Below are 21557 nucleotides of genomic sequence, written 5' to 3' on the forward strand. Positions count from 1 at the left end.
AAAAGGAGGACGGAACAGCCAAGCGAGCTTAATCTTTTCAAATAATTAAGATTTTATCTATGCTAGCACAGCCTCTCCTGTTCCACTTGGTTTGGCACTAAACCCTGCATTTAAAACCTCCCTAACACGATAAAGCTAATGCCCTCTTTACTGTCATTGTCTCGTGGCTGCAGGGCTGACTGATCTCCACTCAGGTTTTCACGGCCACTGGCCCCTGCATTCCTGCCTAAGCCCTGCAGGAAACAGAACTTCTGCAGCGGCCCGCGTTTATTTACACACATTCCTGCCGCAAATTGAATTAATGAGCATAATTTAACTCAGGCGATGTCCTCCCGGGCTCTCCTTCCTCTGCCCCGCTGGCCAGCCTGTTTTCTCCCTCACACCCTCCCACGGAGATCTTACTGGAACGGACTCAGGCACTCTGCTAGCACGGACAGGACTCGGGACTTCTCCACCTTTAACGTCCTATGAACCGTGTGGGGCTCTGGTTAAAATGCAGAGTCCAGTCTAGCAGCTCTGCGTTGGGGCCTGAGATTTAGCATTTGAACAAGCCCTCCCTCTGGTGATCCTGAGGCCACCTCGCCCGGGGGCCACCCTTGGAGTAGCAGGGTTACTGAAGGACTCACCGGCACTGAATATAATAAGCCACGTCCTCAATGAGTAATCGAAAAGCAAATGCGAACTTCTGATGTTTTTGATCAGTCTGATGTAATGGAAGGTTTACCGAAAGCATCCCCACAGGGGATCTGTTTACCTTGTCTACCCTTCCCGTGTGCACAAAGAAAACACTAGAGTAAGTCCAACCGCAAGTCCCATTAACTCCTAAACACAGTCCTTACACAAACTCCAAACCGAGGAGCTAAAGAAAGTGTGGAATTGGAATCCTGGGACCCTTAACTTTTACACAAAAAGCAAAAGTAACCCCACCTAAGAAACTTTCAGCGTGGATGTGGTTAGATGCAGGAGGGCTGTTTATTGCATCGGGCAGACCAACGAGGAATTTCCTGCATGCTATGCCAAAGTCAGAGTGTAAGGAACTTTCTCTGAAGTCTGTGCAATGAAACCAGCAGATCTCCTGTGTATTCGCACATTGTATACCTTTGCTAGTTATCCCTGGCAGAAATCCTCCCAAATTCTACCAAGTGTGTGGAAAAGGATGAAAAGGAGAAGGAGAAAAACATTCCCCCTAAAACAAAAGAAACTAAATGAATGCATTTGAAAACCACTGTCGATGAACTAGATTTTGTTCTTCCTGGATACGAACACATAATACCTCCGGCAATAAATATCCTTAACCTTGGACCCAAAACTGTTTGCCCGGGTCCACACAACTCCACATTCGGCTGCTTCAATAGAGAAAGGCTTTCATGTTGAATTTTGCACAGAAAAGTAGATTTGGGGATTTTTTTTTTTTTCAGGAAAGATTGAATTTATCATGAAACATTTTTCACCAAGAAACCAGTAAAATGAACCACCTTTTTACCCAAACCACAAAGACTGCAAATTCCTTTGCTAGAAAAGTTGGCTGCTTCTATTGAAAAGATTAACTTCTGCTGAATAGCTTTTAGGTGCATGCAGGGATAGATGAGGTTGTGTTTTCCATCTAGGGGTAAATAACTTGTAACGACAAATAGTATCTCCTGGGAGAGGGAAAATGGTAGCTTGTCAATACTCTTTCCTTGCTGTAAAGGTTCTTCCAGCGGATTTACGTGAATTCATCTGAGTGTATTCCAGAAAGAGCCTCACAATGCCGAAATTCTGCTGCAAAACCAAAGTTCATCTGAAACTTTCCATTACCACTTAGAGCCTCACCGTCGGGATTATAAATGGGATAGCAACTTCCCCTGGTTTCGGTAACTAATTCGTTCAAGCCGAATTACGACAAAATAATGCTAATCACGTTTTTTCTCTCCTCTTTCTTGGTTGCCCCTGCCTTGACGGTATCCTGAGAAAACAATGAAATGACACATTTTTCAGCTGGTGGGACGTTTAGCTATTTCACACGAAGCCGGTGTGCCAAGAGGCAACCCTCTACGGATCAGCTACCGGGTCTTTTTGACACACAAGGAAGAGGGAAACTGTTACTTGAATTGCTATAGATGATGGCAAGTTACAGGTGATTATCTGTACATCATTAATTTCTGATTTTAGGGTTATCTGAGATCTGATTACCCATCACAGTCCCTCTGCCCAAAACAGTTCATGCCATGGACGGTTCCTCACCTCACTGCTTCTGTGAGGGAGACCACCTCCGTCCCCACCGACGCATGTAAGCCTACTCAGTTGAAGCCTGCTTTTCCCCAAGCTGTTCTTTAAGTTTTCTTACAGGGAAGACTCTTGCTTTGTCTCTGCTCATTACTGAGTATTATATGGTGTGACTGGACTTCCCGAACTTACTCCAATTGTCTGGTAAGTTAGGCAAATTTGTCATCTCCTCGAGAGAAGCTGTTCCAGAAAACGTCTAGGATCCTCACTCCTTCCCCAAATGGAAGCCTCGTGGAAAAGAGGCTTTCCCTTCCTGTTGTTTGTAGGAGACTGTGGGCACTGCCAGGACCGTTACAAAACACGTTTGGGTCAGCTGATAATAAACCTGCTAGAAAAACCATCACAGAAAGGAAAAGGCTGGTGCAAGGCAGGAAGCCGTCAGATGCTCCTGCCCGCGCTTCGGGTACCTCAAGAAGTATCTGCAGAGGGAGAGTCCAAAGTCCGTCACCAGCAGAGGCACACAGCTAACGGTCACAGTGCCGGGTCGTATCCTGACCACATGGCCCCAGGGTGGCCTCCACGAGTTCTACCAGCTTTCTGAGCCTGGTTCTTAAGCCTTTCCCTACATTCTGTGGCTGTATCATTTCCTTCTACGTATTCCTTTTCTGTTTCTTAAGTCAAAGCCAGTTTTCTTTTCTTCTGTTCACTGCACCCAAGGACCCTGACCCGTATAATTAAAAACAACAACAACAACAAAACAAGTTGGGCATGTTGGGGTATAGCCCCAAATGGGCAAGGTCAAGGCTAATGGCTGATAGAAAAACCTGCTTTCCATCAGACTTCATTTACTGCCACCACTAGAGATATTTTCCTGGGTGTTCACTGAATAATTTCTAAGAAAGAGACACTAGCAGGGAACAAGAGTTGAAGCTTTAAGATTCTTTTTCTCATGGAAATAAGCCACAACCAAAGACAATATCCAGAGTCCTGATTCTTTGAGTTTATTTAAAATCTTGTCATCAAGGCCAAAGGGTCTCTCCCCTCTCCTGCCACTTCAACATTCCCTGTAGACCAAATATGTGTGCAGACCATGTGAGCCCTCTTGGGGCAAATAACATAGACTATCTGCCATGAGGCTGGGGGTACAGTGCTCTAAAGGCTGTAACACAAGCCCAGTGGCACAGGTGAAAATTAATGGTGGGGGAGCAGCTCTGGTGATGGGGGGACAGGGGGAAGTAGGTTAAAGGTTTAAGCCTGTGTGACTGCAGAGGGTGAAGACACCCCTGGACGGGGCGCATGAGGGAACACACGAGAGCCAGAGAAAGACAAAGAAGGTTCTAGAGGCCAAGCATGTGGATGACACAGAACTAGTCAAAATCATTTAGATTCACCATATGGTTCGTACCATCTTATAACATTATTCTTTAATGTTGATGCAAATTGAACAACAACTAACAAGTAACCCAGCACATCTGAGGGAGCCTGATTGGTGATGATGGGGGTTAAGGGCCGGGGCGGGCAACTCATTTGGGTTATATTCTAGCCCGTCCCTCCTACCTCAGTCATCTGTTCCTTCCGCACTTACTGAAGTGTCTTCTACCTGCCAAGAAGTGGGCTGTCCTCAAGAAGCTTTTTGGGGTGCCTGGGTGGCTCAGCGGGTTAAGCGTCCGACTTCAGCTCAGGTCACGATCTCATGGCTCGTGAGTTCGAGCCCCGCGTCGGGCTCTGTGCTGACAGCTCAGAGCCTGGAACCTACTTCAGATCCTGTGTCTCCCTCTCTCTCTGCTCCTCCCCCACTCACGCTCTGTCTCTCTCACTCTCTCAAAATTAAACAAACATTAAAAAAGAAAAAGAAGCTTTCCAGCACAAGGGAAGAACCGCAAACCTGTTTTTTTGCTTACAGTCTATTCACCGAATATTTTCTTAGGCGATCTTCTAAGACTGACATGTATTTCAGGCCTTGAGGGTTGTCTTTTTGGGTATAGGGCAGGCTCTGTTAGGAAGCCACTGGGAAAGGAGCATGCTTCCCTTTGTTAGCAATTGCATGTAATGGGTAATGCCCTCATGAGCCCTTAATGAATAAAATGATTTCCCAAGCCATGTCTGAAGGGACGAGGGGCTTGTAAAATGGCTTCAGAATTCACAGAGATAGTAGTTTCGGTAGCGAAGGGTGTGGGAGGGCCCTCTTGGCAAGCTGTGATCAACAAACTACAATGTAAACCCATGCCATTATAGCAGTGGACAAAACTTTGCAAAGAGAGTTGCTCTAGGAACAGGAGAAAAGGTAACTACCTACTGACAGAGGACTCGGGTTAGGAGAAAGGGAAGAGCAGGGGGTGGAAATGACAGAACATCAGAAGGAGACAAACAGTCAAGAACTCGCTTTAAGCAAGGCAAAATATATACGGAACTAATGGAGACATCTCCATGAATCGGAAAGCAAAATGATATGGAGTGTTCAGAAATACAGATGCAAACACGTCACTCTGTTAGATGTTCGATGTCTGGAGTTTTGAGCTGCAGACGCTCCCTTCACCGTCCCAGGAGATCAGAGGGTGAAGAGGCGGGCCCTGGAGACCACCAGGACCCAAACTCCAATTTTCTAGAATGACAACTACCCAGTACTGCAGGTACATAAATGATACTGAGGAATGAAGGACTAATTCCATTTCTTTGAAAGAAAAAGGTTGTTTTCGAGATAAAATGGCCCTAAAATAGCATCTATCACTAAGACCTGTGTCGGAAGAACTTCAAAAAGGCTTGAACAGAATTCACTTTCATGCTGTGTATCAGAATACTATCTTCACTAAGTCAGTCCACTACATGTGAGCCATCAAAAACACAGGATTATTTTTTCTTTTAACAAAAGGAACAAATCCCCAAGGAGACAATTTCGCTAGTTATCTATAAATGGCTCGATTTTATATTTCCTGTAAACTATTTTGACATCATAAGCCGTTTTCTAAAATCACAGTCATCTCAGATTTTAAAAGTCTCATATAGATCAACAAGTTATTATAGCAAACTACTATAATACCCTAATGCAATTCTCTTTGAATGGTAAGAAAATTCAGTGTGTGTGTGTGTGTGTGTGTGTGTGTGTGTGTGTGTGTGTGTGTGTGTGTGTTTTATAACATTGACCAGGGCTTTTTTTTTTTTTTTTTTTTTGGTTCATTTTAAATGAGCTAGCAGTCAGATAGGTTAACACAAAATAACACTCGTATGTCCTCTATTTCCTTTCGTTTCTTTTTTTTTTTTTTTTTAATTTTTTTTTAACGTTTATTTATTTTTTTGAGACAGAGAGAGACACAGCATGAACGGGGGAGGGGCAGAGAGAGAGGGAGACACAGAATCGGAAGCAAGCTCCAGGCTCTGAGCCATCAGCCCAGAGCCTGACGCGGGGCTCGAACTCGCGGACCGCGAGATCGTGACCTGAGCTGAAGTCGGGCGCTTAACCGACTGCGCCACCCAGGCGCCCCTTCCTTTCGTTTCTAAGAATTACTTTTCCCACATTAATCATAAAGAGGTAATACTCTGACCTACTGCGTTACAGGACCTTTATTCACGGTCAATTTGTTTCTTTCTTAATGCCACATCTAGGAAAATTTCTCCACAGCCCTGCAATCTCCTTTGGTGAAATGATAAAACCCTGTCCTCCCAGGTTCCCTTGCCCACCTGGCCTTCCCCATCACATGAAGACTTCTGATGCTCCCCATTATCAATCACTTTTCCTCCCTTCGTTCTCTTTTTGTCCCCAGCCGCTTCTGGTTTTACCGGATGTAGAATCACTTTCCTTACTGCTTTTCTTTCCCTTACTTATGATGCTGTGTTGAAGACAGACGAGCTTCAAATCGTAAACCTTTTCTTTTCTTGTAGTTATCGCTTTACTTGACACAAAAATCCTGTGCCCTAATTCGGCTCTTGGTGCCAGATGAACTCATCCTTTAAATCTCTCTTCTAAGGCAATCCATAAACCTGGAAGGCCCCACCATCTGACGGAGGACCAGTGCCCCCCAGAGAAGGCCGCTTTCTTCCATGAAATCATCCCAGATTTATCAGAGGCCAGCTGCTACCTAAACTCTACCTAACCTTGACTTTTTAAAAAAAAATCAAAACCTCTTCTTCCAACTGTGTGCTGGTATTTATTACTCCAAATATATCAGTGCTTTCAATGGAATAATGAGAATGCCATCCGAGGATGTAGTGGGTTAGAGAACTTGCATTTCTGCTAGATGCACTCACTGTCTTCATCAGTTTTATCTCCCATAATAAGACCACTGGATATTTATTAGCTTAGCACTTCCTCAAATTACATACTCAAGAATTCATTTTTACTCCATTTTTGCCTTTCCTTTACTATTAGTTCCAAAAGAGACACTTCTGAATTTCTTCCTTTTTTTAGAGACGGAGAGAGACAAGGAGTGTGTGCGTGGGTGAGAGGGGCAGAGGGAGAGAGAGAGAGAATCTTAAGCAGGCTCCAGGCTTAGCGTGGAACCTGATGCAGGGCTCGATGCCACAACCCTGGGATCATGACCTGAGCCAAAATCAAGAGTCAGATGCTCAGTCGGTGAGCCACCCCAGTGCCCCTTCCCATGAAGTAATTTAACCTTATAAACACCAAATATTTGCAAATACCAGGGTCAACAAATATTATATCCCAGATAGCACCCATGTAGCCAAAATGGTCCGAGTATGATTTTAACTGGAAATGTTCTAAAAATCTTTCAACTGGAAATCATTCTTTGGGTGGGAAAAACGCACGGCTTGTGTTACTGGCTCTTAGCACACTTGAGAACATTGCTGAATTCGTTAAGCTATCAATCACTTATCGTGTGCAGAGCTAGACTATTTCCAAATGTTCAAGTATTTGGTATCCACTTTGGTCATCCATTCAGCAAGCAGAGACTAAGAACCTATCACACAAAGCCAAATCCATCCCTCAACTCTACGGGAGAGGTATTTAATTTCATTGTACTAATTCACACATTTAAATATTTACTGAATGCTAGAAAAGAGGGTAGAGAAGTCCAAGGACATACTGAAGAGAATTCACTTTCCTCACACAGTTTTGAGGAAGAAACGGACATAAACTATGAAATCACATAAATGTACTTCAAAAGCATTTTTTTTAAATTGTGGTAAAAAACACGTCACAAAACTTAGCAGCTTAGCCATTTTTTGGGATGTAGCTAGTTGAGCAGTGTTAACTGGGTTCATGTTGTTGCGCGATACATTTCAAACTGTGTCATCTTGCAAAACCGATACTCTATTAGAGCCATCAAATACTCACCCCTCATTCCCCTGTCCCCCCAGCCCCTGGCCACCACCATTCTACCTTGTGTCTCTATAAATTCAACTTCTCTAGGTACTTCATATAAATGCAATCAGTGTATTAGTCCTTTTGGGTCTGGCTTATTTCACTTAGCATAATGTCAAGGCTCATCTATATCTATATCTATATCTATTTTTCTATCTATCTATCTATCTATCTATCTATCTATCTATCTATCTGTATTACAGCACGTGACAGGATTTGTTTCTTTTTAAAGGCTGCATAATATTCCTTAGTATGTAGAGATCATCTTTTGGTTATCCATTCACCTGCCTGCAGACATTTGGATGGTTTCTCTTTCTTGGCTCTTGTGAATACTACTGCTATGAACAAGGGTGTGCAAATATCTCTTCAAGATCCTGCTTTTGGGATGCCTGGGCGGCTCAGTCGCTTGAGCATCTGACTCTTGATTTCAGCTCAGGTCATGATCCCAGGGTTGTGGGATCGAGCCCTGCATCAGGCTCTACGCGGAGTATGGATGGAACCTGCTTAAGATTTTCCCTCTCTCTCTCTCTCTCCTTCTGCCTCTCTCATGCTTGTGTACTCTTTGTCTCTCTCAAATTAAAAAAAAAAAAAAGATCCTGCTTTCAATTCTTTTGGGTATATGCCCAAAAGTGGAATTGCTGGATCGTATGGTAATTCTGTGTGTAAATTTTTGAGGAACCTCCATACCACTTTCTACAGTGATACGCCATTTTACATTCCCACCAACAGTGCACAAGGATTTCACTTTTCTATAGTTTCTTAATACTGGTTATTTTTTTTAAGTAGCGGTCATCCTAACGGGATTAAGGTATTATCTCGTATACAAACGTAAATTTTTAATCGTGGTAAGTACAACAAAGGAGAGTCATGTTAAGGGCACCTGTATTAGGAGGATGTAACTTGGTCAGGGGTGCAAGAGAAGGCACCCTCGGGAAGTCATGACTCACGTGAGGTCTGAAAACTAGGTAAGCATTAGCTAGGTGGAAGGCGGAGACCAGGCCATTCAGGAAGTGAGGGGAGTAGGTGCAAATGCACTGTGAGAGTACAAGCAGGGCACTCCAGAAAGCAAGAGAAGACCAGTGTGTGGGGGGGTGAGGAGTGAGGGACGATATCACAGGAGTGGGGGTCAGGGCTTCATGGTGCCCAAGGGTACCAGGTAAATGACCTGGAACTTTATCCTGAGGGCAACGGGAAGCCAGGGGGACAACTACATCAGATTTGTGTTTTGAAAGACTATTTTGACTATAGTAGAGCAATGGATCCAGACACACTGGATGCTCATTAGCTAATCAGGAGGCTACTGCAACAGCCCAGGCAAAAAATGCTACACCATCAACTAACGGGACAGGACCAGAGCTGGATGGAGGAAGATACATATTTATAAAAGACATTTAGGAGGTAAAAATGATAGAAGGCTTGGATTAAGCATCATGATGGAGAAAGGCACCTGGGACTCTAGAGGGAAAAAAAGGACAAAAGGGTTCCCATAATCTCAGAAATGACATAATAATCCTACTCAGAAATTGCCACTTATTGAACAAATTAACCATTTGTTAGGAACAGATCTAATTTATTTTTGGTGGCATGGGTGACTATTGCTCAGCTGGTTGCAGCAGGACATAAATGTGACCCAAGTCCTGGATCCTGACCTCTTCCCTCCCACATGCAGGAGGAAATGTCTGGGGTATTAGCCAACTACTTAAAATCAGACCCACACTTTATAAACCGTGCTTCAAAAACTCTGCTTAAGGCAATTAATAAGCATAGATTAACAGCTCAGTTGGTCCAGATTTTATTTTTTAGGGAAAGCCTTGTGGAAGAGTCAAGATCTTTTTAAGTACAAGGGACTGAAATTAAAGTCAGGTCGTCCGTCCACACCCTGGATGCAGGGGAGGGACCTGGAGAGGACCAAGCTTATCTGGGGCTAGGTTTCCTCATCTCTTAATCTTGCCTGAACTATATTTAGCCTTGGAGAATGAATCTGGGTTTCCGAATCTCTGTTGGTCACGAGCTGTGCTGTCTAGCACAGTGACCACTGGCCAGAGGCGGCTACTGAACACTTAGTTGGTCTGCTCTGATTTAAGATGTACTGTAAGTTCAACACACACACTGGATTTCAAAGGTTTAGTACAAACAGAACGTAAGTTATCTCATTAATAATTTTTTAAATGTTGATCACAAGTTAGTATATTAATAAAACTAATTTAACTGTTTGTTTTTACCTTTTTAATGGGGCCACCAGAAGACTGAACGCTATACATGTGTCTCCCATATTTCTATTGGACAGATCTGCTCAGGACCATTAGACTCTAAGACATTTTGAATCATTGGCTTCCAAGAGGCCTCTCTCAGAAAATGTTCCATGTCCTTCCATCTCTGTTGCAAACGATTAGTTCCACCCAAGGCTGTCTTCTTGTTCTGGGTGGGGAAGGAGGGGAGGGCGGCTACAAAAAGTAGGCAGTGTCCCATGGCACTCAATTTGGAGACACAGTGGGAAAAGTTGGCCAGCTGCTTTTCTACAACATAACAATGCCTGTCAATTTTCCAGAAGGAGAGGAGAGTCCTATCTTAACTTGTCTCAGTCACTTTTCCCTTTTGTGTCTGCAACTTAGCAATTTCTTCATTAATTAGGACTCTTCTCAGAAGTAACAGAAATCCAACTCGAATTGTCTGAAGCAAAAATGGGAATATACTGGTTTATGTGTATCCGAAAGTTTGGAGATGGCCCTAGCTTCAGGAAGAGCTGGATCCAGGAGTGCACTCAAAGCGGTCCTCTCCTGGTTCAGCTTTTCCTCTGTGCTCGGTTCATCCCCAGCCAGGCACTGTCTCCACAGTGGCCACTGGCAGCTCCAGGCCGACATCATCCCCGTACGACAAACCAGCAGCAAGAGTGCCTTCTCCTTCCCCTGTTAGTTTCTATTAAAAACAAATCCTTGAACTGCCTCTAAGTGGCCTGGTGCAGGTCCCCATGCCCATTCCTGAATCAGTCACCATGGTCCGCGATATGGACATCCTGGCTGACTAGTTCTGGATGCCGAGTTCAGAACCAGATGTGGAGCAGAGGCAGAACCAGCACTGTCTAAACACATGTTCTGGAAGAGGGGAAGGGGTTTAGGGGCTGTGACCACAAAGATGTAGGGCGGGTGACTGATGACAAGATGGCCCTCTACCCAGGAGGCAACAGGCTTGTTTGCTGAGGCTGAGAAGGGTGGGCGGGGCTTGCCTTCACTGGCACTCAGAAATCTCCACATTTAAACATGTCCTTCTTTCAGGGTCTATCCTTTATTACAATCAGGTTGTAGCAATTAAAAAACTAAAACAAAACCAGGGGCACCTGGGGGGCTCAGTCGCTTGAGCATCTGACTTCGGTTCAGGTCATGATCTCAGAGTCTGTGGGTTGGAGCCCCTCATCGGGCTCTGTGCTGATGGCTTGGAGCCTGGAGCCTGCTTTGGATTCTGTGTCTCCCTCTCTCTCTGCCCCTCCCCTTCTCGCGCTCTGTCTTTCTCTCTCAAAAATAAACATTAAAAAAAATTTTTTTTTTTCCCAACGTTTTTTATTTATTTTTGGGACAGAGAGAGACAGAGCATGAACGGGGGAGGGGCAGAGAGAGAGGGAGACACAGAATCGGAAACAGGCTCCAGGCTCTGAGCCATCAGCCCAGAGCCCGACGCGGGGCTCGAACTCACGAACTGCGAGATCGTGACCTGAGCTGAAGTCCGACGCTTAACCGACTGCGCCACCCAGGCGCCCCCCAAAAAATTTTTTTTTAAAAAATGAAAACAAAACCCACGAATGAATGAGCACGATAGGCACAGATACAGGTAACCCTAGATTTCTCTTTTCCTGTCTTTAGCCAAAGGAATGCCAAACACTCTAACAGCTGGTTAATCTTGGTTTCAGAAGCATACAATTTCCTCGATGGGTGCTAATATTTTACGATGCACAAGAGCGACTGAAGATCTCACCTCCTTTAAATCCTTTCACTATTTTGGTCTTCTTGGATTCTGTCAACAGCAGCTTTGTATCGTTGTTTACACAAAATACGACAGCCGTGGCAGAGGCCTAATCGCAGGCTGTGATTCTCTTTAGTCAGACCCAACTTTTCTTGCAAGGTTTGTCTTTCCTTGCACAAACCCTTTCGCTGCTGGCCTCTCCCAGGCAGCTCTCCACCTCTTAAACAGAACAAGCCTAAAGAACACGGATGTCCCTGGGCGGGAGGACCACAAGTTGCACACCGTGGTCACCAGTCAAGGCCGTTTTTCTCTGCAGATGTCAGAGAAGGAAACTCCTGCGTAGAGTCTCAACTCCAGCGCCCCGCATACGCATTTCCACATGTTTGGAGAAAGGAAAAGTTCAAAACCACATCAAACATACTCAGTGACCGCGGAGTATAAATATTACAAACAAACAAAATCAGCATGTAATGTGTACTTTAATTTGCTGACAGATATTTAAAAAAAATTAACATCCGAATGAATGGCAAATGCCAACACCACAACAAAACCTTTCACTGAGGAGAAAAATAACTCACAATCAAAGCCGCCTGGCCTCTAATTAGCACACAGCATCCTTGAAACGAGAGGCCAAAATAAAATAAACTTCCAAAAGAAAGAGAAGAGGGGTGTTGGGGGTGGGGGAGTAGGAACTAAGAAAAAAGGGCTTTCCACGACATACCTAAAAAAAAAAAAAAAAAGACATGGTCTGAAACCTACTTTCCCCGGGGTTCAAGGGCAGAAGCGTGCAGCTCACACACAAGGTACGTGTACTGCTTCTGACTCTGCAGTTACCTTTTAAAAATTTGACTACACTGCAGGGTAAGCGTCTTCCGATGCAAGTTAATCAAAGCACAATTTCAAGGAGATTCGCCTGACACTTAGGTGACATCTGGCTTGTACCCAGTATCAATCACCCCGGGTGCTCTCCATAGCCACCGAGTCTCAGCTACTGCCCTCCCCAGACTGACCGAGGTGCTGCTGCTTTGTTTCTAAGCCTCTGTGCCCTCCTACGGCTCGTAGATCATCAGGTGAGCTAATGCTTGATTCCCCATGTAACTGCTTGTGTGCAGCATACACTTGTATGAGTGCACATTTGTCTGAGACTTAGTAGGTTCTCAATAAACATTACCTACTTTTTTTTTTGTGCCAAGCGTACAAACATTTATTAGCCTGCTGGTACAGTTGTACGACCTGTTCACCCAACCTATTTTGCAGCGCTCTGACAAAGACCTTGCGTGGAAGGTTTGCTGAGAGGTTCAGGGCGGGACTTCTGGTAGGTCCGCAGAGAACCAGAGGAACTCAGGCCCAGTTGGGATGCCTTTGCGCATTAAGTTGCTGGATTTGCCCACTTTAAAAAAAAATTTTTTCTTTTAACATTTATTTATTTTTGAGAGACAGAGGCAGAGAATGAGCGGGGGGGGTGGGGTGGGGTGGGGTGGAGAGACACAGAATCCGAAGCAGGCTCCAGGCTCCGAGCCATCAGCCCAGAGCCCGACGCGGGGCTCGAACTCACGGACCGTGAGATCGTGACCTGGCTGAAGTCGGACGCTTAACCGACTGCGCCACCCAGGCGCCCCTGTTTTTTTTTTTTTTTAAAAGCACATACTTCCTTGATTGACTGCATACTGGTGACTATAAATGTCCCAACACTGACATGAGAGTCAAGTGCCTTTTCTATGCACCTGCTACTGACAAAGTACGGGTGGCACATGCATGAGGTGCTCCTTGGAGAGTGGGCGTGGGTGCAGGGTGGGGGCACTACAAGGCTGGCTTCATTTGGTGGCTCAACACTCACACAAGAGACTCTGGTGGTCTTCTGTCTTTATATCACATCTTTCATGGTGGCAGAAGGATTCTGGAGGGGCTTCCCTCCTGACGGTTGAACAGCTCTGGCCGGCACGGCAGCAACCACATCACGCACAGGAGAAAGCCATCTCTTTGATGGATTTCTCCTGGGAGCAAACATGCTTCTCTCGCAGAAGCGCCCAGCGAATGTCTCCTGTGTCCCCTGTAGGGTTTCTGAATCACTTACGACAGCAGGGGCTGGGATCAAGCTCTCCCCAGGAGTCGGGGGGGAAATGAGTCCCCGAAGGTGCTGGACCTCTTGCACAAGGCCTTGTATGTGCCTACGAACCAGGCCCCTCGGGAAAGCGTGGAGGAGGATGGATGCTGGGGGTGAACAACATTGTCCCACGCCAGGAAACTTAACCCGGGCACAAGTCCCCTCCTGGCCCTTGGGTGGGCCTTTGTCCTGCAGAGATGTTCTAGAACCCCAGCTGAGCAAAGGTGGTGGCCGATGGGACTTTTACCCTTCTCCCTCGCTTGCCTCCCTGAGGCACTTGGAAACAAAAACCCCTCTTTTAACATTCTGTGTGGAAAATACCTGGGCCTGAGATCTTACTAGGTTGCCAAGTCCAGGAGAAAGCAGTCAGTTAGGGAAGATGAGCAGTGGATCTCTTTGACCAACCCTGGTCAGCAATGATACCTCCATTCTGTAGACTGTTAGTCCGTTGGGATTTGCACTGTGTATACACGAGTGTGGGTATAAAACTCAAACGTAAACCCATTCCTGTATTTAGGATTAAAAAAAAAAAGCCTGTCATAGGCCAGAAACTGGCTGAAGCCTGGAGCTTGGCACTACAGAGTTAGCGGTTTGTAAGCTTTGAAGTGAAAGGTTTTTTTCTCCTCTTTGACTAGCAATGAAAAGAACGTTAAAGGAAAAGCACCAAAGTTGATGAGGAATATTTTTCCATGGTGAACGATGTAATGTCCTCTGGTATAATTCTCTATTTGGAAAGCTAGCTGCCTTAAAGCAGTCACTGGCGATGCCCGCCATGTCTTACATAAGCACTGCCCATGAGACATAAATCGTTTGTGAATATTTTAAACATACCATCTTCTCCCTGTAACACCCTGCATGACTCGAACACTGATGGGGTAATATTTTAGGTGTCTTACAGCAGTGGTTCTCAAACATTAAAGGGAGGAATAGCTTGAAGGTTTATTAAAATTCAGAGGTTGGGGCTACACACCCAGGGACTGTGATATTGTGTGGGTGTGTGTGTGCGCGCGCGCGTGCGCACGTGCCTTGGAAGAACATATTTTCTGGGTGGGGAGGAGGTTGTTTTTTAATAGGCAACCCAGATGATTCAGATGCAGGTAGTCACCTGAACTTACGGAAAACTATCACATCTAGAACCTATAAAACGTTAAAATCCTCTGGCCAAAAGAATTGGGAGCCGAGTGTACAATATCTCTGTTCGCAAAAGTTCAAAAATAATTGGTCACTCCAGGAAAAAGAGTAGGCATGTCTTCTAACTCCCTCAGGTTTTCTTGTTATATCTGTACCATGTGCCTCTGAGGTAATTAGTGTAATATTACACTGACTTTGCCGATAAGGAAATTAACGCGGACTAAGGGACTTACCAAAGGTTATAAAGCTAGTTAGGGTAGGTCTCTTGACTTTTACACAGAGGTCAAATGAGATGATATCCCCTCAGATACTCCCCAAGTTAAAAGCCTTGAGAAATACGTGAAGAAAATGTAAATATGTTTCCCGATCCAGTTTTAGATAAAGTCTTCCTCTCTCTAACTGAAAGCTCTCCCTTCAGCAGGCAACTCTGGGCTAAGCCAGCTTCAAGCACTGGCTTTGGGGACCCATTATGGAGATGCCTGTAACCCATGGTTATGCTACTGGGAGAAAGAAAAACATACGGTCCTCTATGGGAAAACATCAGCACATATTTTCCCTGGTAGGGGACTTTGCCAGTAACCAGGATAGACGCAACTTGAGTTTTTAATTCGCTTTCGATCTAGCATGGGCCTAGAAAAATAGAAAAACAGGGTGTCCCTTAAAAATCCCACAAATGTTGCATATTTTCAGATGACTTCTCTGAGTTCAGAAACTGCCACTGAGACTTCCTGGCTCACTGTCTGGCTGGGTTTCGAGTACCATATCATGAGGTACTGGAGGGAAGATAAAGACCCTTTGACGGTGGAAAATCACTCTCATCTAGAGCCTTCTCCTCCTTTGCCCTCGAGGGAAAACCTGCCTTCTCCCCGCCATGAGAAAAACTCCAAACATAATGGATGAGACAAAGAAAGAAATATTGAACTAAATCTGTTAGGAAACCCCAGCAGAAACAATGCATCTTTTCAACAGTTTAGGATGTTATGAATAGACAGAATGTTTTGTGCGGGGTATCTGTCTTGGGCTCCTCAGTGAGAAATGCCGTTTGCCATTACACTAGTTGAATTCCAAAGCTCAAAAGAACCATCTTCATTTGCCAAAATCCTACCGCTTTGGAAACTACAAGAAAACGTTTCTACAAGTCACTAAAAACATGTAACAGCAACAACAACAACAGTCTTCTCCCAGAGTACCCCTCACTCCTAAGCACTCACCAATGGTTTTAGCTCAGGCTAGTATAAGGAAATACCATAGATGGGGTGGCTTATCAGCCCCAGACATTTATTTCTCATGGTTCTGGAGGCTGGACGTCTGAGATCAGGGTGCCGGCCTGGTCTTTCCGGTGCAGACATCTAACTTTTCATCACAGCTTCAACGTGGCAGAAACCAAGTAAGCTAGCTCTCTGGCCCCTTCTTCTATGGGCACTAATCCCCTCGATGACCTAATAACTTCCCAAAGGCCCTACCTCCAAATACCATCACACTGGGGGTTAGGGCTTTACCACGTGAATCAGAGGTTAGGGACACAAACACTGAGTCCATAATACCAACCTAGAACCAAAGGGATGACCACGGCTTGGGCACATTTTCGACAGTAACCCTAAGGAGCCCTGTTTCTGCCTGTACCTGAGCCCGGCTCCCATCTTTCTTTACGATAGCCTGAAATCCCTTCGGAGTCAGCAGGAGGTCTTTGGGAGACCTCAGGCTAGTGTTGGCCACTCTCCATGCAAGGGCTTCTTCAAAAGTGTTCAAAGGATGAACAAACCACTGGGCAGCAGACAGCAGGTGAAAGAGCGTTGGGTTGGCTCTGACATTGTTCTCTGACACCTGTCCCCACTAAGAGGTCTCCCCCAGACGAAGACTAGTGATAATAAACAGCCCTTTAAACACAGACAGCAGAATACTGACTTAGAAATCCTGTGACAATGAAAACTACATTAATCATGTCATTCAACGTCTAGCGAGAACCTCAGTCCCGACCGGCCATGTTGGATTTCAAGACTTCCTTTGCCTCACGCAAACCAACCCACAAAAAAGTTAGAACGACGGGGAATACGTGAAAAATAAAACCATGTGTATGCCAAAGTGAGATGTGGTTTGATATTATCGTTTCTTTGCTTTGGGGTGGTAGAACTACCTGGTTAAATGTGTTTGAAAGGTCCTCAATGACAGAAATTTCAGTCGAGGCTTCACACAGGAAGCAACTTGGATAGTGAAAATGTGGCCTGTTAGGGTCTGCCCGGCAAACGTGGCCTCTCTGAATGTGGAAAGTAACCTCTTGATCGGAGTGAGAGTTGGAAACCAGACTAGCTCGTGCACATTTGGACTGGAGTTGCGGCTACAAATGCGTACAGAGGGGGTTCATGCGAGCTTCTCTTTGTTGAAGATGCCGGGAGGGGGGCGCCTGGGTGGCGCAGTCGGTTAAGCGTCCGACTTCAGCCAGGTCACGATCTCGCGGTCCGTGAGTTCGAGCCCCGCGTCAGGCTCTGGGCTGATGGCTCAGAACCTGGAGCCTGTTTCCGATTCTGTGTCTCCCTCTCTCTCTGCCCCTCCCCCGTTCATGCTCTGTCTCTCTCTGTCCCAAAAATAAATAAACGTTGAAGATGCCGGGAGGGGTTTCCAAACTAGCAGTTTTTGCTGGCCGGCCACGCGTGGACGGATTCCATTCTGCCAGCCATCACTTTTCTCTAACATAAGAAAGTCTCTTCAGCAATCAGCTGTTCTCCGCACCGTAAAAACTCCCCGAGAGAAACAGTCATGAGACCACACCTGCCCTCGCCCAGAAGGAAGAGAATGTGAAGCAGATATTCTAGGCACTTGGTTTGTTTTGGGGATGGACCCCATTGCTTTAAAGTAGAACTGATTTCTTTAAATGTACAAAGTATCTTTGCCGGGAGATGCTTGTCTTGCTACACCATCTTCTGGAATTTCCTCTGTCACTCGGATTTGGAAGAGGTATGTTTGGCCTCGTTGCTTACGGATGGCAAAGATGCATCAGGAGACATACAAGCCTACTCCTGAAGAACACGTCTGCCCTGCTCAGCACCCACATTCAGGGGAGGTTCCGGACACCCTGGGACGCCGACTACTGATTCGCCAAGCAAAAAAGACAAGCAATGCCACCCCCGGATTATCTCACACAACACGGCCGCTGCACATGTATCTCGCGTTGGGTAGACCCAGGAGTTTCGGCTTATTTCGGCAGAGTAAGTGAGGCTAAGACAGCAGTCGGCTGTGCCACAGACAGGCCTGTCCCTAAAATATGTATTCCTGGTGCAGGGACACGAGTGGAAACCCCTGACCCCCAGGCCTTCTCTTCTCATCCCATGCCTCATGCACATGGGGGTGGGTCTAAAGATGCAAACACCCAGCTGGCCCAGAGCACATACCTGGCACCTGGCTGCCCCTTGGGGCAAGGGATGTTCACACAGGCCTGGATCTGGGAAGAGGGCCAGGCAGGCCTGGGAAGCTGGCTTTTGTGGCTGTTTGGGAAGGAAACTCAGGGTCCTAGGAACCCAGGGAAGGGACTAGACATAGGGGTTCTGGCTCTGTGTACCATGGGCTCCTCACCCTGCGAAGAGGAACATACCCAGCCAGGGACAGCCATCACGGAGGCCTCCAAAGCACAGGGCCCGGGGCAGCCACTTGCTGGGGGTCTCTGGGCAGCTCTGGCTATGGGCAGACCCCGAAATGGGGTCTGTAGGGTCAGTCTGGAGTGTCAGGGCCTGCATGGCTTCATTTGTAACCTGGGGTGGTTTGGAACCTAGGATTGTCAAACTCCTCTCAAGAACCAATACTGTGGGACTCTAAGATCCATCACCGTTGATGGCTCAATCTCAAACACCGGACAAATACAGAAGAAAAGAAAATATTAAAACAATTCAAACAAGTGTATAGGTCTTGAACCTCAGCCTCTCTAGTTCAAGAGATGAACAAGAAGATATTCTGGTGAATTAATGATCTGGTTCATAGAGGTGTTAGATTTAACTTGCACAGGAGACTATCAGTCAGAGAATAACAATACACTTAACCTCACAACTACCATCAGCATAATCATTGGATTGTGAATGACTCAAAACAACTCCAGTTCTCCAAGGGCCAAAAACTACCTGTACACATCAGAACTGTGTGTAATCAACACACATTCCATTATGGAAATGAGGACACGCCAGGTAGGTCAGCGGATTTAAGCTGACTACTTACAGTAGTTAAAATTTCAGATGACGTTGGTGTGGACAAGACCACCTCTTCCAGGTGCTCTGATCTGGTTTACTTCCCTCCCTCTGAATTTTGATGGAAGCAGGCAATACCAGCCTCTCCTGAAGTTCATCAGTGTCACGAGACCCGAGAAGCCCACACACGGAAAGCATCATCACCATCGGACATTGGACACGGAAAGCCCATTCGCAATTAGCAGCACTGACCTGTCCTTTCATATCTGGAGCAATGGGAATGGTGGGCCAGATGGTTGAGTAGACGCCAAAAAACACCAGCCAGATCAGCATACTTCCCCAGACAGCCAGATGACTGAACTGCAAAAGGAAACACACGCTCAGGCAGGGCTTGTCCGCTGGCCCAGGAGAGCCACCTGAACCCCACCTGCAGCAGAATCCCTGTGTCCAAGCCGCCCTTCCTTATGGGAAACATTTTGACCCATCACTAGTCATTGGAAAGTTCCATCTTCTAATGGCCTTGTCTCAGAATATTTAACGATGATTTCAAGTAACCGGTGGCCCCAAACTAAGATCAAGGTGCTTTTGTTGCCGCAGCTGACCTTCTCCTAGACCCATCCCGTACTTTTAGTAGGCCCCCCGCTGGTCCTCACCAGCGTCTGCTCCAACTTGGAGCTACATAAAGCCAGGCCTCGTTAATCCAGTAAGAAAGCACTGAATGGACAAAAAGAACAAGATGTTCTTACTTATTGAGATTTCGGCCGTTCTCTTCATTTTCCAAAGACCTTTTTACAAATCTGGGATGGATATTACGTCTTAACCATCCTTTAAGTGCCTACTGAGCTGTTAGCTTTTTCTCCTCTGTCCTCTTAATATGACGATGCTCGATGTCATCCTTTCTTCCACACCCCATGATATAATCCATCATCAAGGGCTGCTAGCTTTTTTAAAAAATACATCTGGAATCTGGCCGTTTCTCACTACCTCCTCCTGTAGCACCCCAGGTCAAGCCACCATCACCTCTCATTTGGATTAACTGCCATTGTCTATTAATAGATTCCCTCCTTCCACATCCAGCTCCAACCTCCTCCCTCACTTTCCCAGAAGCAGAAGCCTATGAAAACAGCAGTGACAGACAAACATGAAACACGGGTTATCATCCTGAAACGTGGCAAGTCACCAAAACGTCTGAAGTTGGGGAATGATTAAATGTTGGATAGCGATAAAACTTAATACTCTTTAATCATGAAGAAAGGTTTTGTGCAAGTATACTTTTAGGTATGGAAAATGTTCATGATATATTTTTAACTGAAAAAAGATCACCAAACTATCTATATGCTCTGTAATGCATTCTCCTATTAAAAATACACATGGAACAAAGTCTGTAATGTTATCCAGAAAAGTGTTAATACCAACTGTCTCTTGGTGGTAAAGTGAAGGAAGTTAAAAATTCTCCTTTTTGTCCTTCTGTATTTTCTGTGTGTATTTGTTTTGTTTTAAAAACATGCATATACATTTGAAATGAGAAAACTGTTAAGAGTTTAGAGCTGTTACTAAGTGCTAAGCAAATGAATCATCAGAAAAGTTTGGGCTGCAAATTTGCCCTGATAAAGATAAAAAGACGATTTTTACGTGCAAAATTTAAATGAGCAAACCAAATATTGTTGATTGTTTTCCCAAGGCTTAAAAAGATCGCATGCCATCAAAATACCTATAAGGATAGAGAAACAATTCCAGAGAAAACTTACTTTAGTCCAAGCTGTGGTCTCCAAACCAGCTTTCAGACACACAGTGACAACAACATACTGTGAAAACAAAGGAATTGGGGAAAACGTATTATCCTCGGTGACTTATTTTTACTTTCTAGGAGAATCGCAAATCTCCCCTCCAGAGGCAGCTGGAGTTACTTTTGTGCTTTTCTTAGCTTGGAAAGATTTAGGGAAAATAACCTTTCTCGGCGTTGCCTTTTTCACAGGTAGATGTGAGAGTGTCATTTGAAGAATGGGGTGATCTGTTAGTCACCTGTCCAGAAATCGACTCTGTCAAATCTCCACTAAAAAAGTGAGGTAAGCATTTCACAACCGTTTTGAACTCTAAGGAATCTATACTATGTGGTTTAACGATTTGAAACAAATAACATGAAGGAAGGCCTTATATAAAGGGTTTTCAGAGGCCAAGCCCACACATATGCCACTTAAGAACGGTTCCGTAAACAGAGATAAACTTACCGTGTAAACAATATTTCCAACAAATAAATAGTCTGTGGCCTGGCCACTGGCCAACGGGGTATCTGAAAAACAAAGAAGTTATTACTAACTTCTGGGGAAGAGCACTGCAATCTGTCTTGTTCAGAACACAAAAACAGAACTTTGGAAACATTTATTAAATCGTAAGGGAATTTCAAAAATTGCATCATCTGTGATTCTAATGCCTCCTACTTCTAACGGTGAGTTTTTTCATCTGGCATTTTCTCCAAATGAAGCAAACAAAATCAGGTTTCCAACATACTGAACCAAACACTTGAACTGCACTGACATTTACATTTTTATAAAGATTAAAATGTCCCTTTGTTGGGTTAAACCCAGGGAAGAGTAAGGACATAATAGTCTATCTTTTTGAACGCCAGCATTAGACTTTTTTTGAGTGTTCTCTTACTCTGCATTTTTAATTTTTGCTA

At 45.2% G+C, this 21557-nt stretch overlaps 1 protein-coding gene across 9 annotated transcripts in view; it reads right to left on the reverse strand.

The window, feature by feature from the left end:
- Positions 1–21557, reverse strand: part of ATP8A2 (ATPase phospholipid transporting 8A2) — a 651437-nt gene that overhangs the window by 161997 nt on the left and 467883 nt on the right. For 8 of the 9 annotated variants that reach the window (XM_086715021.1, XM_086715056.1, XM_086715049.1 and 5 more), the window contains 3 exons: positions 21109–21170; positions 20629–20685; positions 19133–19240 (listed from right to left, as the gene is read on the reverse strand). In XM_086715021.1, coding sequence (XP_086571147.1) covers positions 19133–19240; positions 20629–20685; positions 21109–21170 — 227 coding nt within the window. The remainder of the gene's footprint in view (positions 1–19132; positions 19241–20628; positions 20686–21108; positions 21171–21557) is intronic. The other variant, XM_086715039.1, reaches the window with a different exon arrangement.

This window comes from Puma concolor, chromosome A1, assembly GCF_028749965.1.
Source record: "Puma concolor isolate L17-30 chromosome A1, mPumCon1.1.hap2, whole genome shotgun sequence".
NCBI lineage: Eukaryota > Metazoa > Chordata > Mammalia > Carnivora > Felidae > Puma > Puma concolor.